This window comes from Pieris brassicae, chromosome 6 (assembly GCF_905147105.1).
Source record: "Pieris brassicae chromosome 6, ilPieBrab1.1, whole genome shotgun sequence".
Lineage (NCBI taxonomy): Eukaryota > Metazoa > Arthropoda > Insecta > Lepidoptera > Pieridae > Pieris > Pieris brassicae.
The window spans coordinates 19,952,891-19,971,653 of NC_059670.1; the positions used below are offsets into that span (position 1 = coordinate 19,952,891).

The 18,763-nt window shown below is 33.1% G+C and overlaps 1 protein-coding gene across 2 annotated transcripts; it reads right to left on the reverse strand.

Annotated features, from left to right (window-relative positions):
- Positions 1 to 4,436: 4,436 nt before the first annotated feature.
- On the reverse strand, positions 4,437 to 18,453 carry LOC123711307 (sodium- and chloride-dependent GABA transporter 1). Of its 2 annotated transcripts, none has more exons than XM_045663825.1 (12): positions 18,299 to 18,453; positions 15,073 to 15,266; positions 14,018 to 14,289; positions 10,160 to 10,261; positions 9,367 to 9,538; positions 8,325 to 8,515; positions 7,940 to 8,120; positions 7,296 to 7,420; positions 6,835 to 7,079; positions 6,407 to 6,610; positions 5,980 to 6,147; positions 4,437 to 5,584 (listed from the first exon to the last, which is right to left on the reverse strand). In XM_045663825.1, exons 2-12 carry the CDS (start codon positions 15,138 to 15,140, stop codon positions 5,492 to 5,494), a joined length of 1,821 nt encoding a protein of 606 aa, XP_045519781.1. In that variant the 5' UTR covers positions 15,141 to 15,266; positions 18,299 to 18,453; the 3' UTR covers positions 4,437 to 5,491. The 2 variants fall into 2 exon arrangements, with proteins under 2 accessions (XP_045519781.1, XP_045519782.1); XM_045663826.1 differs by lacking the exon at positions 18,299 to 18,453 and adding an exon at positions 17,007 to 17,122.
- Between the last annotated feature and the right edge of the window lie 310 nt (positions 18,454 to 18,763).

Below are 18,763 nucleotides of genomic sequence, written 5' to 3' on the forward strand. Positions count from 1 at the left end.
TAATTGTTAAATCAAAGGAAATTACTAGGAAATTGTTAACATAACACAGTAAGTATATTTTCAATTCAAAGTCAAAATTTTTTCGATTTAGATTCACTTCGAACTACACCAATTTGTGATTGTATCTTGACATTATCGACATATATATGGGTAATTCTCACGAAGTCCCGAAATTCTTGTCCTTGGAGTTTATATAAAAATCCAATAAAGAAATGTATGTTACTAATATTTCCATACAATCGACATAACTATACCTAAAAGTTTCACATAAGATTATAAAGCCATATAAATAAGTAAATAAAAATGCGTAAGCATAATGTTCCTAGCATCACTGTGTCCCAAGTACCAATTTTATTTACTTTTATTTACCAAAAAAGCACAAAAATCATTCGAATCATATTCAAGTAGGTTGGATTGTTTAAAAATAATTAAATTAATTAGCGTTATAAAGTAAAAAACACGTTAAAAATTTGACTATTTATATGTTCACAGTAGCGATATTATATTACTTATCTATTTTATTTTCTTACAATAAAACTCACAAAAAGAATGAAACTTTACATAAATTACAATCTAGCCTATACTATAAATATAATAAGTTCACTTAAGTTCCTACAATACCAGTGAATAGCTAAAACTAAGTTATTGCTAACAGCCTTAGTGTTCTATAATGTTTTGACACTATGTCCGTGTGTCCGAGATATCCTTGCACTCATATTCACTACACAAGGTTTATTAACTCAAAAGGTTTATTTCTCTTAAGGCGTCTTATTCCTGTTGTGTCAAGAAGTTTGATTGTGTCAGCATTCACATGGCTATGTAGCGATCTTATATAATTATGCGATTCTTTCCATACTAGACGAACCATTTTGCATCGGGGTTCGTACATGTATACAATTATTTTTTGGTATTGCTTGTAAGGTTAGTGTATTTTTTATTAAAATTTCATTCATATACTAGTTAAGACGTAAATACCTGTTTTATAAAAGCGGAAATAACAAACAAATATAAAAACAAATTCGACGGTAAACGGTTTTTAAGTTCCATATGGTATCGATGCCAGGACTTTCAGCTTTCAGTTACTAACGTAAGCAAAGATAAAAGCTAATTCTTTCTCTAGGTCAGCCTCAGATCTGATCGTGGTCAGCTGTACGGTAAGATCAGGCGTGAATATTTTTTAAATTTTTTCATAGACATCCCGGTTTCCTTACGATGTATTTACGAACACTTGTTCGAAAATTACGCATAAAAATCATATGATCTGATTAAAAGTTTGATCCTGTGGGAGTGTACCTTTGATGATTGCAGCATTTACTTGGTTGCTCAATTTTTTATTACTATAACTTAGAGTTAAGAATATTGTAAGTAGTGTATATTTGTGTGTTGGAAATAAATATAAATATAACTGTTTAATTGTAAAATAACTAAAACCGCAGCGGTGCGGCAAGCGTGCCGTACAGCATGCGGTGCCTACACGCTTTACCTTCCTTTGTTAAATAAGTGATATTAAAACTAGAAGGACAGTACTGTTTTATATTCCAAAGCGATTCTTATGTTCATATAGAGCTGCGATGAATTACAATAAATCGCGTCAAGGTCAGACATTTTAACAGCCTAATGAAATGCCAAGCCACCCACGATTTATATCTGGGTTCATGTGGTTTCGGGTAACCCTGAAAAAGTTAGGTTAAAGTCCTCATACTCAGAATGTATGTTAACTTTTTCTCATTGGCCGAATTCGACTTAGGGTCCTTCAAGAAAACAGCGTACCAATTATTAAAAGGCCGGCAATGCACTCGCGAACCCTCTGGCATTAAGAATCTCCATGGAAAACGGTATCACTTAACATCAGATGAGATTCCAGCCATATCCCCCATTAAATAAAAAAAAAATACAGAACATTTATTTTAATTTTTGCTAAAAAAATTGTTTCCGAAAATAACTTCTAATAACGCAATATTGAATCAGGAATTTGACTTTGTAAATCTACACATCGCTTATGTGTTGGCCATCTACGAACTCATCATGTTTGCTTGATTTTAAGTCCCATAATAATAAACTTAATGAAAAGTTTGGTCTCTGTGGCAGTCTAAACTTAAAGGTTAAGAAAATTGTACATACTGTATACTTCGTTCGTTATAATTATTAACACAGAAAACTTTTTAAACTTATTATTTTCTTCCTTATAAAAACTCATCACTTCAATTCCTGTTTAACCCTGATAATGTAATTATATTTAAATAAACGCCAAGCACATGTTTGTGCACAAGGCAGTCGACATTATTGGCTGATTACATCACCAATTGTTGACAATGGATTACTTAAACACGCTAAAACGTCCGAAAAGTGTTAATTTCTACAACATACGGTTATGTCACAATTCATTTAACTGTTAAGTTAAACAAAACTCCTCTTACTTTTCAATGTAAGAATTATATATTGGGCCATTCGGTTCATAGGCTAATTAAAGATTTAAGTTGCCGTCTGATAGATAGTACAGCTGATCTCTGCTGCTTTGCTAGGTCAAAGAATAATTATCGCAATACATCAAGTTACTGGTAATAAAGGTACACGGGGATCAAATGTTTTAAAATTTATTTTATTGTATTATTAGTACTATGTAAATTAAGAATATTGTCAATTCCCTCTATATTTATATGTTCTTAGATAAGTCGTCTGTTCCTCAAGGCCTACCCAGTTTACCAGCGACCACGATACCTTTTTTGCTAGCTCGCTAATAATATTTCTCATACAGACTTGTTGGTTACGGCGGTTGTTAGCCGCAGTCGTTATATTATATAAAGTTGCTACCTTTTTGGAGAGTTAGATACAAATATACGCCGCTTCATTGTATCATTTATTAGAAGAAATAACTACAAACCAATACTGGAGTTTTACAATGTACTGCAACCTGACAAACAGGCTACAGTGGATAAAAAGACACAGTGGATCTGTCAGCAGTGATGCTCCCGACGAGCTTGCAAAGAGAAGATCCGGAATGATACCTGCTGGTTCTCATCCGCCTTTGCCTTTCTCGCAAGTGCGAACCTGGATCCGGCAAAAGCCCAGAAAACTCCAACACCGCGGTCCGCAGAGTCCAAAATGGCACCGTCAGCAGAAAACCCCCTAGTGCCAAAGCGACTTCTAAGCCCAAAAAAGTCCTTGGCGTTGAAGTTTCACTGCTGAGGAATAAGTCACCCACGTAGTCTTAGAATGCGTGGCTGTGGCTTCCCAACGAACAGAAATCCTCAAAATAGTGAGCTCGCACCATAAAGGCTGCTCAGGACTATTCTAAGATTTTGGAAGCAGCTAGGCTGGCTTGATTAGCCAGGACGCACAACGGACCAAGTAGAAGTTGGAAAGCTTAGTCTTCACTACGTACATACCTCAAATAATATATGCTAAAATATTTGTAGCACGTGTTTCTCTATAGAAAATACAACAATACATACATCTCGACATTAGACTGAAGCTTTCTGGCCAGTCAGTGATTCTTCGGGTCAAGGATTTTAGATTGGAGATAAAGTACAACATCCTTCCTCGACAGTCTTCATTAATTCGACTGCCAATTCCCGGATACTTGTCCTAACCACTATTAACCTAAACCTAATTGTCAACCTGACAAAGTTATTAGATCCGTCCATAAATATTTTATTGAGAACGTCTTCTTAAAAGGAAAATCTAAAACATATCTAGAATATGTAAAGATTGTATTATTCGGATAAAATCTACTTCTTCTTCTTCAGTAGTCTTCATTGCTGAAGGTCATGCCTGTCTTGAATATTCCTAGCCGATAGTGAGACTTTCTGTTCCCATAGGGATGTTGAGACTCATAATTGTCTTTATTTGGTCAGACCAATAGGCCGTCCCTGACTTCTCCTGCCATCACACAACTAGCTTGTCAAGAGCATCCGGTTCTCTCCTGGCAGTGTGGCTATCATAGCTAAGCACCCGTTTGTAAATGATAGTTGACAGTCTTCTGGTCTTTAGTGACATCTTTAGAGGGTTGACAATGGAATTATTGGTTCTTTTTGCAGTCCATGGTATTCAAATTTCTCCTCCAGTACCACATCCCGAATGACTCTATCTTTTTTTGGTTACTGGACGAATTGACCAGGACTCTGATCCGTAGAAAAATATGGAAAATACCAAAGTTCTATGGGACCTACTCTTGGTAGTATTCAGGTAAAATAATTAATATAATATGCAATTCAAGCTAGCCTTGACGAATGCGTGATGCGAATAAAGGATTGGAAATCAAAATGAAACTATTAAATTAATTTTGAAAACATTTAATGGAATGATTACTCCTTACATCTAAATAAACATTTTTCACATTCTGTATTTAATTATCGTATAATTGAAACCACACAAAAATTATTAATGAACTAATTACTAATAACTCATATTTTAATTACTAATTATTAATCGAGTTATTAGTAATTAAGCATTGGTTATTTATGGTGTTTATATAACACAAATTAAATATTGCATAAAGATTACATGTTATAATATTTTAATAATTTGGTAAATTTAACTATTTTTTGTAAATAATTTGCGTACGTGATAAATAGGTTTATATGAAAAACGCCATACAACTACGAATGTTCACTAGTTATAGGAATTGACGTATAAATAGAGTAATAATTAATAATAGTAATTATTATGAAAATCTACTAACATTCCTCTTTTGAACTCCACACATAATATTTTGGCACATTACATTAATAAGGTCGAAAAATAACGACTATAGGCCAATTTTAGGCCAACAGCTACAGTATAATGAATTAGTTAAGACATTTTTGTAAATACTTCAAAGATTTGGTCTCACACGGAACACAACTTCATTTTACTTATGATAAATGCATTAATTAACTAAAATCAAATTAACTATTAAAGCTAAACCAAAACTCTTACTTAACGATATGTAATTCTTAATAAAAATATACAAATAACTCAAAATACACAATCTAAAATGTTACAACTCTTTGGTAATGCTATGGAAATATTCTGTTAAGAAATAGACACTGATACACGATTACACATTCTTATAATAAACCCTTATCAATAAAAACTAAAACAAACTGTTTTAACTTAATCACTGATTCTTTTATAACAAGAGATATTAAAACAGTTTTAACAAGTTTTTATCAATAAGAGGGTTTTTTAAACCACTTTTAAAAATCGAAATATACTACTAATAAAATGGATTACGCATTCTACAACTACAAGCTACACATAATAAAAAAACACTTAAAGCATCCTATGTGGAAGACAATAACTATAATATATAAGATTAACTATTTGAAACCCGTTTTAACTAACTTACTTGTAAATATAGTATATCTAATACATGAACGCGTCGCGACGCTCCCAAAACGTAATAACTACATAATTAAATGACTAATAAGTAATATAAGTAAATAATGGTTATACGTTAATATGGCACGTCTAAATTATTTTGCGTTTTGACTCGTTTATCAAATTTCATTTAGGCCTTGCCGTGTTTGGCTTGCTCCTCAGCCTGCATCTTGGTCCGTAAGGCTGGTACGTCTTCGGGGATTCGAACGATCGTGTGGAATTTCTATAAAAACATTACTTTATTAAGTATTTTTCTTAATTAATAACTCAACTTTATAGGACAGACTAATTTTTTCGTCAGATTCACTATTAGTTTGTAATAGTAATATGTTGCAAATGATGGGTCTAAAATATGCTGGTTTCGTGACCATGTTTTTTATTACAAAGATTTTATTGCTTTGTAGATATTAAAAGTATTATTTCACGCCTAGATATTATATGTAGTCATCGACCTCACAGAACACAATCACGCGCCCACCATTGAAAGTTGGATCTTGGTAAATTTTAGATACTTACTCACGGAGTGAGGAAAACGATACTAAAGAATACACGCTTTAACCCAAAAATTAAGAAAAATATTTTTACATTTATTATTTCATGACCACTTATTAAACCTACCTCCATTGGTGTCCCTGGAGTAACTCGCCACAGATAAATCATGTATCCGGGGATGCACAGCATAGACGAAAGAGCAGTGAACCAACCGAAAGCATGAGACCACCAGGGATACTCATAGGTCATGTACTTAATCGGAGTCCATTGTACCAAGTTGAATATAAACACGCTCTGGAATTAGATTATTTTTTAATAACAAATTTTACTTCAAACAAAAATTTACTTCAAACCGTATTCAAATGAGAAAGTATAGTTTATATATTGTAAAAGTACAAAAATACTACACAACAATATAAATATACTACGACTGTATCGCTTATAAAAAGTCCTTTTGGGAAACCAAGAAATAGACGTCAAAATGTATGAAACACAATTGGTTCCCGTGGCATGCAATTCCTTCTAATTCTATGATATTAAAAACATCACTTACAATACATATAGCAGGTGTAAATCCGACCCAGCAGAACTTCCACCAGATAGTTGGGTAGTAGCCAATCATTTCTTTAATACCATCGTAGAACCGGTTCACTCCAAACGCCCAGGAGATCGACACGCACTCGAAAAAGATCAGGAACAACAAGCAGAAGCCAGATACAGCGTAGGAGTCCAGAATTTGGAAGACATACATACCACCCTGTCATGAAATAAGGGTATTATCTTAGGAAATGTGCAAGATCTTTATAAAAGATTATGTTATAGTAGAAAGCTTTAAGCTTGTTGATAAAGCAATAAATAAAATTTCCGAATACAGTTTTGTAATAGTATCTAACTAAGAATTACTTTTTGGGGATAGTGTAGTCATAATCAATTAATTTGATCTGGCAATTGCAATGACAGTTTGTAAGAACGTTTTCTTACCTCAGAAATACAAGACAGCCCAACCAAATATGATATGACACACGTAATAGCGATAAAAATTTCCTTCCTCCTTCTGAGTAGTTTCGGCCATTCGTCGATCACCGCTGTGATGAAGCCTTCCATGGTGCAGAACTGACTGTCCAAACCGATGAGAAGCAGCATAAAGAAGAACAGGCATGACCACAGTGGTGCTCCCGGAAGTTGGAGTACAGCTGATGGATATGCTAAGAAAGCTAATCCAGGTCCTGATAGAGAAATAATAATTAAGGTACACGTTAATGAAATTGATTAAATTCCTATTATTATTAGGAAACATTAGAAAACCTTTCTAATCATTTTACTCAAAACGTTTTACCTTGTGGGGTTTATAACTATGAAAACTATAAAAATTAAACAAAAGACTCGATTGTAGGAGCACCTTAGAAAATAAATGTCTTTAGAACTAAAATACGTATGCGTACCTGACGCAGCCACTTCAGCTACAGGTCTCTGCTGTTCGTGAGCCATGAAACCAACTACAGAGAAGATCACGAAACCAGCGAACATAGATGTACTGGAGTTTACTGTACATACTATCAGGGCATCTCTGAAAATGAAGAAATTGTCTAAGTATTAGTAACACATACGATTTATAAGATTTTAATATCAATTCATTAATCTAATGGTAGAAATAGGCTGATACTAAAAACTTATGCTTCATAAACTGTTCAAGCAACCTTCCCCACTTATTTATGAACAATTAATTAGTCTAATTGCTCTGTTGCTAAAGTATAAACTGTTCATCACAGCGAAAATACAATAAGAAACACATGCATACAACAAAACAATAAACCTTATTTAATTTTTATGAAAAGGGTGAAAGTCAAACAAGAGACAAGGGACAAAGGCAAGAGTCAAAAGAATGATGAGCCAACGCGATGAAGCGCGAATATTAGGCGAGAACTGTATCTTGACGGAAAAGGAATACATAAAATTTTGTGTAGTTTTCATTATTTTTACTGCTATTTAAACTAAATGTGGTTTATTATTATCATTAATGAAGTCTATTTAAATATGTATATTATTTGAGATATGGTCTTCATAGTTTTAGTACTATTTTACTTACTTATAAACGTTGTTAGTAAACTTGTTGTAACTTCCGAGTGCCACAAGTGTTCCCAGACCCAAACCATACGAGAAAAAGATTTGAGTGACTGCGTCGATCCATACTTCAGACTCAAATAACTTGGACATGTTCGGCATTATGTAGAACTTTATTCCCTCCATTGCACCGGGTAGAGTTATTCCTGTAAAATCGATAATAAAATTATAGGTGTATAGGTATAGTATATAGGTATAGTGATCGATAGCTATCGAAATCACGAGCAAATGGCTAAATTAATAAGTATGGATATTAGCAAGTATACCACGAGTATAAATAAAGCATGTTGCATGATAAACGGGTTTTAGAATAATCGATGTCGACCTTCCAACCTTTGCCAATACCGTACCTCTAATAAGCAATACAGTGAGTAAGAAGTAAGGGAAAAGCGCTGTGAAGTACACGACTTTTCCAGTCCAGCGCACTCCCTTCCAGATACAGAAGTAGCACAGGATCCAGACCAGAAGAAGTGTACCAGCCAGCTCCCAACGGATGTTACCAATGTGTTCTATACCGCTCGAGATTTGTAGAGCTCGGCGTCTATAAGTTAAAATATTATGTAGAAATGTCGGTTAAATTTTTTTTAGGACACGCATTATTCAATGGCATTTTTAGGCTCAAATTAGATGAAACAGCGTGGTGCTACATGCTGGCACCTACAGCCGTGTGTCCCTCGGTAGATAGGTAATTTTTAAATGATTTAAACAGCTTTGGGATACATTTTTACGGCCATTACGGCACATCATTAGTCTGAGTAGCAGACAATAGCTTTTTCTTTTGTAAAGGGCGGGCCTCAGAGTTTTGCGGTTTTGAAAAAAAATTTAAAATAAAGAAGCAAAAGTAATACTTAAACAAACTTATTAACTAAGTTAACATTTGGGAGATTCACTTTTTAAAAATAACATCATCTACATGTGCACCATCGCGCTGCAAACTCTTGGAATCTTGACTTCAAATTGTCGAAAACTCTTTCGCAATTGGCGCCCGGAGTAGCGGCCATTATATTATGTATTATAATGACGTTTTTTAAACGAAAGATACGATAACATTTGTTTATCCTTAGTTATAGAAAAAAGAATTGTCAATTCGCAAAAGGTTATCAGGCGCTTTCAAATGCATTGAAAGTTTGCTCTTTACAAGGGTAACACTGATTTACATTTTCTCAGTAAAGCATTTTTATATGGAGATGGAGATAGTTACGGAATAGTTTTCAGATAAATAATAATTAGAATTAGAATAAATCTATATTTTACGTTTGTCGCCTTTTACAAGCACATGTGTTGCTTAAACAGGGCAACTAGTGAATTGAATTAATTGATTTTCTAGTAATTTGATATTGAGCTAATATAATATAACCAAAATAATAAAAAATAAATAACTATAAAACATACTCCCAGAACTCCTTGACAGGATCAGAAAGGAGAGCCTTGCTTATATTCTTTCCGTTCAGGGTACAATACGTGGTCATGTCCATTGATGACCAACAAGTTAAGTTCTTGCGATCGTATGGATTGACGCAGGTATCCGTGTTCCAGTAATTGTCGCAATCACGCCATGGCACGTCTGGAAGAAAGTTGGTAAATACCATCTATATTATATAGGTGTTCTGATGTCAACAGCCTCAGCCTTGGTATTGAACCATATGATGATGGATGGCCAACAGACCCAAAAATATTCCTCTTATACCAACGGATAACGTAATGCAATCAGATATAATAATTAAATAATTACACATCCCGTTACACACACCTAGAGTTTATGTCGTTGCCGTGATAAATTGTTAGATCATTGAGATCTTAAGCCAATTGCAAACTTTAAATTAAATTTGATTAACTCACAATAATTTTTATTCGTTTATATCACAACAACTTGTATGTACTAAAAATATATTGGATTCCCATTGGCAATCTTTACAAGGTACTTTGCCGTTTTGTGTAACGCTTTTGTGCAAAAAGTAGGAAAGTATCTTTATAGAAGGCAAAAGACGACGCACGGCGCATCCCAAAGAATTAAAAAAAATTGTCATAACGTTTACATATTCATATTCTATATGTACGTATATAAACTTCATTTAAAAATAACTTATTACTTAATTTTAGTAAATAAAAAGGATTTTCTTTAAATCTTATTAATATTATGGTGTTTATATTTTAAATCAACATTAACTTTATATGGACTACTTACCAGATCGCATAGACATGAAGAAGTAGAAGATGGCCCATGCCAAAATCACAATGTAGTAAACGTTCATCCAACACGACATGACAGCCGCGGCGTATCCGATTCCTGTAAATTGTACATAATATATTATATTACTTAACTCCATGACGTCAAGAGGGAATGCGAATTCCATCATTAACACGAGCACTTTTTAAGACACTTGTCGCGATTTAGTGTATTTTATAGTGATTTTAAAGACCGGCAACGCACTTGTAATCCTCGTGGTGTTGCAGGTGCATGAGCGGCAGTTAGTTCTTAACTCTTTGTTTGCCTATATATATAATATAATATTGGATACATGTAAGAAGCATTGGGTTATCAAGTTTATGAGAAACTAGCTGTGCGAGTTTTTACTCGGGTTTACTCGATCATACTGTAATAAACATCACAAAAATAATGTTTTATTTCGAATCCGTTCCTGAGATTGGCTCCATATTGTTCTTTGTATCATTTAAGATACAACGAAAAAACTATTTTACGAGGAATTCACACGCTATTTTTTTTTATTAAAAACAGTTAACATGCACAAGTATTATAATAAAATTATTAAAAAGTTTTATTTCAAATTCGCTTGTATTCGAAAACTTAATACACAACGTAATTTACTTCGACAATGATTTTCCTGAAAGCATTGTCACAAACATGACAAAGGTATAATTATCCCCGTTAATGCTTGGATGAAATTGTAGCTCGAAGGAAATTATTTAGAGAGTATATAAAAGTATTTGTATATAGATTTTCATATTTTGTATTTAATTTAAAACATGTCTAAAATCAACATTATAATAAATAATAATATCAGGTATAAATAAAAATGAAAGATGTCAAAAACAAAATACAGACACATTAATACAAATATTAACGAGTCTTATTGTATTCATTAAAGTGGCTTTATTATTATTATTAATCAATACAAAACGGCATCTCTAGTCTTTTACATAACTGACTTATCTGAATTATATCTGTACTGTTACATGGAGAACTGAGGGAACCACAGTCAATAACTTTTCTTTTATTAGTTGCCAAAGAAACTGGCGATAGTGGAATATATATTATATTTCAATTACAGTTCTCCAAGTTCTATTATTCTTACGACCCAATTAAAACCTGTTTTAATTTAATTTTGTTCAAATATTAATTGGCTGGAAACTCATTAAAATATGTACTTTTATTTTCGACTCGAATAAATTGATATTTGTAGTAATTAAAATATTGCAAACACTGTTCTATGTAATGAACTAACAGAAGTGTTTTGCCTTATTAAAATTTCGGTCACTGATTCTTGCCTAAATGGATTTAGGTAAACAGATAGATATATATTAAAATCATAGTTTTATAATGTGACTTATGTTCTATTATTCTCATGTTTCGATTGTAATTAAATTTGTACATTGCTACACCGTTAATCTTACTGGGAAATCACAGGATCCAGTAAACATACATAAGACAAACGTTTTTTAAAGAAGCTTTTAGCCATTGTTAAGATTGTTTTATGTGCTCGTCAAAACTTCAAAATTAAAGTTAAGATTTTTTTAGACAAAAGGGTAATTAAGCTTTGTTAAAATTCATGATGTTTTAATGTCTCATGAAAGTTTTTTCTTTAACTATTTGCTGTCTTATAATGACACAAGTTTTAGTTTTTCTCATTAAATTCATAATGCTTACTTTGAACTATGACCAAACGGAAAATCTGCTAGGTGTATTAGAATAATTTTCACATATGTTCTCAGGCCTGTGCCTGATACATACCCTAACACTCACTCACACACATGTACACACCCTCTCTCTCTATCACACACTCAGACACACACCCACACATACACCTATACAACTTTATCTACTAACTTTTAACTAGGTGACTGTTTTGTTTTGTTTTTCTTTCCTTATTTAAAACTTTAAATTTGTTTAGCTACCCATATATGTATGTACCTTTTGGTACCACTCAGTATGACTTCGCTGTGGAATGGAAGCCCGGTTATCTGTTATCACAGGTCAGAACCTAGTTCTGAAACCAGTCTCCCAATACCTTCTTAACTGTAATCTTGTTTGTTTCAAATGTTATATGGGAGAAAATGAAAATGAAAAGAAAATGTCATACATTCTATCACGGCAAAACACGCTACCTACCTACCTAAGGTGCCTTCATGGCGTGTATTTGAACAATAAGTGTGACAACAATTATTTATAAATAGTTTAACTTATTACTAGAATATATATACTTAAACTATTAGAATAAAGATCAGTGTTGGCTTAGTGGCCTCAGCATGCGACTCTCATGCCAAGGTTCGATTTCTGGCTATGGTCCAATGGACTTTTTTCTAAGTGCGCATTTAACATTCGCTCGTACGGTGACGGAAAACATCGAGAGGAAACCGGCTTAAGACCCAAAAAGTCGACGGCGTGCGTCAGGCACAGAAGGCTAATAACCTACTTGCCTATTAGATTGACAAATAAACAAGAAACAGATACAGTAATCTGAGGCTCAGACCTAAAAAGGTTGTAGCACCATTGATTTATTGAAGTGACACTTCTTTATCGGCGTCGTAAAAAAAATACCGTCACATTTTTCGGTTACGCGTCACATTTTTCCGTTACGCCCCATATTTTTCTTGCCCTACCACGGTTGATTCGAAGAGATTCGAAGTCATTAATAACAAAAATATATAATAACGATAACAACGATAGTAATTCTATTACAATTAATGATATTCTGTAATAATCTTAATAGTAATAAGGTAAAATGAAATAATTGTATTATTTGTTTTCATGTCTATGATAATAAAATCCTTTCGTTAAACTTTATCTAATTTAACTTTATTTAACCAATTTCTGTAAAGTTGCATATAGTAGATTATTTTTCGAAAAATAAGGTCTTAAAGAAGTTTCACTTCTTAAGTGTGTACAGGCACACCTTTTTTTAAATAGTGTTGATGTTCTTATTATATGACTTAATGAAAATTAATATGATATTTTCATGCCTATTTGTATACAACTGATTGAGCGGATTTTTTATAATTGATTGATTTAAATATACCACTTTCATGCAATTAAATGATTTATTATTATCACCATAATACTCTACATTAAACAACATTTTTAAAAAACGTTGTCTTTTTGACACCACGGACGTAGTAAGAAAATTGATAAGGTCAAAAACATTCGAATAAGTGTAAGTGCACCTTGGTCTTGGTGCTAAACAATGGTAAACGGAAAAAATAATGTCTGTCCCTTAAAAAAGACTGTACGTGTTATTGGACATTTTTTATGTTAAATATTCTCTGTAGTAAATGAGGTTAGACCTAATTTACTTATTAGTCTGAAGTTAGGCGTAATGATATCACAGTTCAGCGAAAATTAAAAACAGGAAGATAACCTTTTTTAATATTGATTGTAATCAAACAGGCGTAAGATTAAATATTATAATAAATTACAAAAACATATATATATATATATATATTCTATCAGTATAACTTATATTCAATTACAATTTCAAAGCCTTTATTTCAGCTAGTACAAGCGAAATTCTACAAAAATAAATATGTATATAAAAGAGTTCTTTAAGAAGGTTTTGTTACACAGCTGTCCTCTTGTACAGCTTGCCTTAGTGGCACAAAGGCCTCATCCAGCTGCTGCCATTGCTTCCTATCCCTAGCAAATCATTGCATGGTCCACCATGGCCCACCGCGCGAATGGTCATAATTTATATACTTACAGCAAATAAACTATGTTTTACTGACAGATATATTAAATTTAATCTAGGAAAGTACACTACAAATCAATAATTAACCACACATATTTTCTACAGAACAAATAAAAAATTACCTTTAAAAATCGGCGCAATCTTGAACACTCCCAGACCGCCGATCGTAAGCATTTGTCCCATGGCCAGCTCCATGAAGAACATGGGGATACCAGCCAGGAACAATGTGAGGAAGTAGGGAATGAGAAAAGCGCCTCCTCCATTCTTGTAGCAGAGGTATGGGAACCGCCACACATTGCCCAAACCGATGGCCAATCCCACCACAGATAGAATAAAATCTAACTTGCTACCCCATGAGCCTCTCTCCGGCAATGCTGATTTCTTTGGTGCGTCGCTAAAAAAGCAATCAAATCAAAACATTGTCACAATTTACGTAAGTTATATCGAGTTATTTCGTAAATAATTGGATATCCATACTTTGAAATCAACTTTTATTCAGTTTCTTTAATTAATGAAAAAAGTTATTTAATTTTTCCTTTGTGCTTGTCACTTTAAATCTTATACTTAATTTTTTTATGTACCTATAAATGAGTGTGCCGAGAGTTGGCAAGCTTTTGTAAATAAATAATTGATAAAAGATACTTGAAAAGTGTCTTAATGTTGGTATTATGGTTATAATTTCCCAATTGTTGTTTATTGTGTAAACTTAAGCATAGAAAAAGCCACTGTGGTGTGATTCGAAATTCAAATTTGTAACAAAATCAAAATGTATAAATAATAATATATCTATCTATAATTTATATGAAAAGAGAATAATAAGTATTATTACGACGTTACCTATGAAACCGTATGTTTTAATGAATTACAGATTATTTATTTTTTAAAGAATTCCGATTTAAAAAAATTGAGTGAAAAGCTAATTAAAACTGTTATTTACTTAACATTAGCTAGCATTTTGAAGGTTTTTTCGAAATATATATAGCCTTTGTTACTCAAGGATAATGAAGCTAGACATGGTATTTTTTTTAAAGTAGGCTTTTTAGTTGAGCTTATTCATTAACACACGAAAATACAAATGTTTAATCTTCAGTGTGTTACATTACTAAACATAAAGATATATAACACTTACACAGTTTTACTTATAACAAATACTACTGGGAATAAAAATAAGTAGTACCTGGCTTTGCTCGCTCCCTGAACGCTCAGTTCGATGTCATCACCGAGTCCATCATTTCTTGCGTCCATCTCTAAGCCTCTATCTCTTTTCTTTTCTTTTCACTTTACGTTCACTCTAGCTCTAATATAGATTGCAAGTCAAGGGGACTGTATTAACATTGTTTTAAAGTACATGGACTAGAAATAATATTAATTCTGAAACAATAAAAAAATACATATACAATCGGTCCTAAAATCCTTGGTCGTGGGAAAAATCTATAGTGCACAGCCGAGATTCAAACATAGAAACTCAATGTTGAAAGCATATTTAAGCCACTAGACTCTAGAACAATTAATCATGACAATTTTTTAATATTTATAATATCGTATTCAAACTTGTTAAATTTCCTGCAAATAATCTTGTCGAACACAATTCTACTATGAGTTTAAAATCAAATATACAAGCGGTATTAAAATCCTTGGTCTACCGTGATTCGAAAGCCCAAACTCAATGTTGAAAGCACACTTAAGCCACTAGACTCTAGAACAATTAATCATGACATTTTTTTAATATTTATAATATCGTATTCAAACTTGTTAAATTTCCTGCAAATGATGTCGAACACAATTCTACTATGAGTTTAAAATCAAATATACAAGCGGTATTAAAATCCTTGGTCGTGGGAAAAATCTATAGTGCACAGCCGAGATTCAAACATAGAAACTCAATGTTGAAAGCACACTTAAGCCACTAGACTCTAGAACAATTAATCATGACTATTTTTTAATATTTATAATATCGTATTCAAACTTGTTAAATTTCCTGCAAATGATGTCGAACACAATTCTACTATGAGTTTAAAATCAAATATACAAGCGGTCCTAAAATCCTTGGTCGTGGGAAAAATCTATAGTGCACAGCCGAGATTCAAACATAGAAACTCAATGTTGAAAGCACACTTAAGCCACTAGACTCTAGAACAATTAATCATGACTATTTTTTCATATTTATAATATCGTATTCAAACTTGTTAAATTTCCTGCAAATGATGTCGAACACAATTCTACTATGAGTTTAAAATCAAATATACAAGCGGTCCTAAAATCCTTGGTCGTGGGAAAAATCTATAGTGCACAACCGAGATTCAAACATAGAAACTCAATGTTGAAAGTGTATTTAAGCCACTAGACTCTAGAACAATTAATCATGACTATTTTTTAATATTTATAATATCGTATTCAAACTTGTTAAATTTCCTGCAAATGATGTCGAACACAATTCTACTATGAGTTTAAAATCAAATATACAAGCGGTATTAAAATCCTTGGTCTACCGTGATTCGAAAGCCCAAACTCAATGTTGAAAGCACACTTAAGCCACTAGTCCACTAGAACATTATAATATCAGGTTTTTTTTTAATATTTAAAGTACCGTATTCAAACTATGAATAGTTTCTAACTGATCTTATTCACGCACGATTCTACCATGTTAAAAAGAAATTATAAATCCTACACAAATACATTAACATATTTCCCCTATCACCAAAATATCAGTAGATACAATATACAGTTTCTAAAATTGATGCTGCCTTATAATGAAAATCGATTTCCGCTGAAGCCTTCCATCATAAATATCTTGATAAGAAAAATGAAGACGGCTTCAAGGCTGCCGTAATGGTACGTTAGAGCCGCATTCAAAGTAACATCGTATAATCGTTTGCAAGTATGAGGGCCCTAGGCAAAGACAATTGACCGCTACAGGTTGGTAATAGATATGAAGAGTCGGAATTTTTTATTGATACCAACGGTTTAATTTAACATCTGTATATTAATCAACTAATAACACAATTACAAGGATATAATACATTTTAATATAAGCGTAAAACTGTAGCATGACATATTTTAGACAGCCGTTTCATATTCCTAAACGTATCGTATATGAGTTAAAATACAAACCAATCCGTTGCTATCAAATGTATTGAGAATTAATAATTATCACACGTTGGTGCCTCGAACCAATTTGGGCTCCAGCTTATTAAAAACCGGCCCTGGATGTCAGCTTACTCGCAAAGTATTATAGAAAAAGTCAAACGAAATCTAAAAATACTTAAAACGCAGTACTAGGATTTTAACTTCATCAAGAGATAATAGTTACTAAGGCTATTTAACTGTTAGCGAAATGGTTAAGGATTCGATTTTCAACACAAGACACGTTCCCTCTCAACTTTGTTTTAAAACTATACAAATATTACACGGCCAAATTGTCGAATAGTCTCGACAAACTGATAGTGTTAGGGGGCAGTGTTGGCAGGAAAAGTCGAGGACCGCCTACTCGTTGGTCTTTCAACATCCCTAATGCCCTTAGACAAGCTAAGGATAGCTGTATGGAGGCAGCAACACTTTTCAAGACAGGACACGACCTCCAGAAGACCGTAAAAATAACGGCATATCTTAGGGTAAGATGCTTACGACTTGGCGATTTAAGAGAGTGACGGAGAGTTTATTAGTTCTTCTCGTCCGTTCTACGCCCTTGACTTGAGAGCTGGCATTAAATTTAAATTTAGAAGCATTGTACTGACGTTAAGATTTTGCTTTTGACTTCCGTATGACATCCAGCTAATTAGAAACGCTGTAATGAGACAAACTTAGAAATGTTCAGTAATGTAAGTGCAATAAATTCAGTACTCATCTTGGGAGTCATACTCTTGTGGCAAATATAATTATCGTAATAGAATAACAACTAGCAGTCAGTTAGAGATGATCGAAAGATTGATATGCGGGTTTCATTCATTATTCTATTCAACCTGACCTGCTGATTCATGGATTGTTTACGACGTCGTGGTTTACTTTGGTAGACTTTTTTCCGAAAATTAATATTTAGTTACGATTTGACCCCTATACAGCCTTATAATTTTAGCCCAAAGCAAAGAAAATAAAAAAAGTTTAGAGGGAAAAAACTATAGAACGTGTTTATTCGTTTTGGTAAACTAAACTAAATTGTAAGAAGGTAGCCAATAACATGGGAGCATGGGCTACCCTCATTTTCCACAACTATCACCCGGTTTTAGATACTATGATATTCACGCACTATATGTACAGCATAATTTGTTATCATGTTTAATAGTAACGTTAAAATTCAATTGAAATTTCTCAATTAAATTTGAACTACCTAGTTCTAAACACGCATATGTAACACACGTTGCACGGACACAAAAAACTCTAAACAAATCACCGCTTGGATAACCTACCTCAGTTAAAATCTACACACACAACACTATACACATTATCATACACATACACAAACGTCAGCAAAATGGCGGACAGTTCGGCAGATACGTGTTAGTCCGCCACATGCTTGAGCACGAATGATCCTGATAGACATCACAGGTTACAGGAATACATGTGAACTGTTCAACTGTCAAACGGTAAAAGAATTTATGAGCGTTTCGACCCTCCGGAAGGTGTAACCCGCGGGAGTGCGTTGATAACATTTAGTTCAATTGATCGATAGGATTCAACAGGTATACCACGTACATACAAAAGTTCAGAGTACGAATGTTTTACTATTCGGGACGCTCTACTAAGTGTAATAGCGTTTATTTGCTGAGAACTTAAACATTATTTCATTTCAGTAATGACTTTTTCTGGATGTTAAACTAAAAACATATAAATTATGATTATGAAAAGTAAAGCCAATTCAACTTAAACGAGGA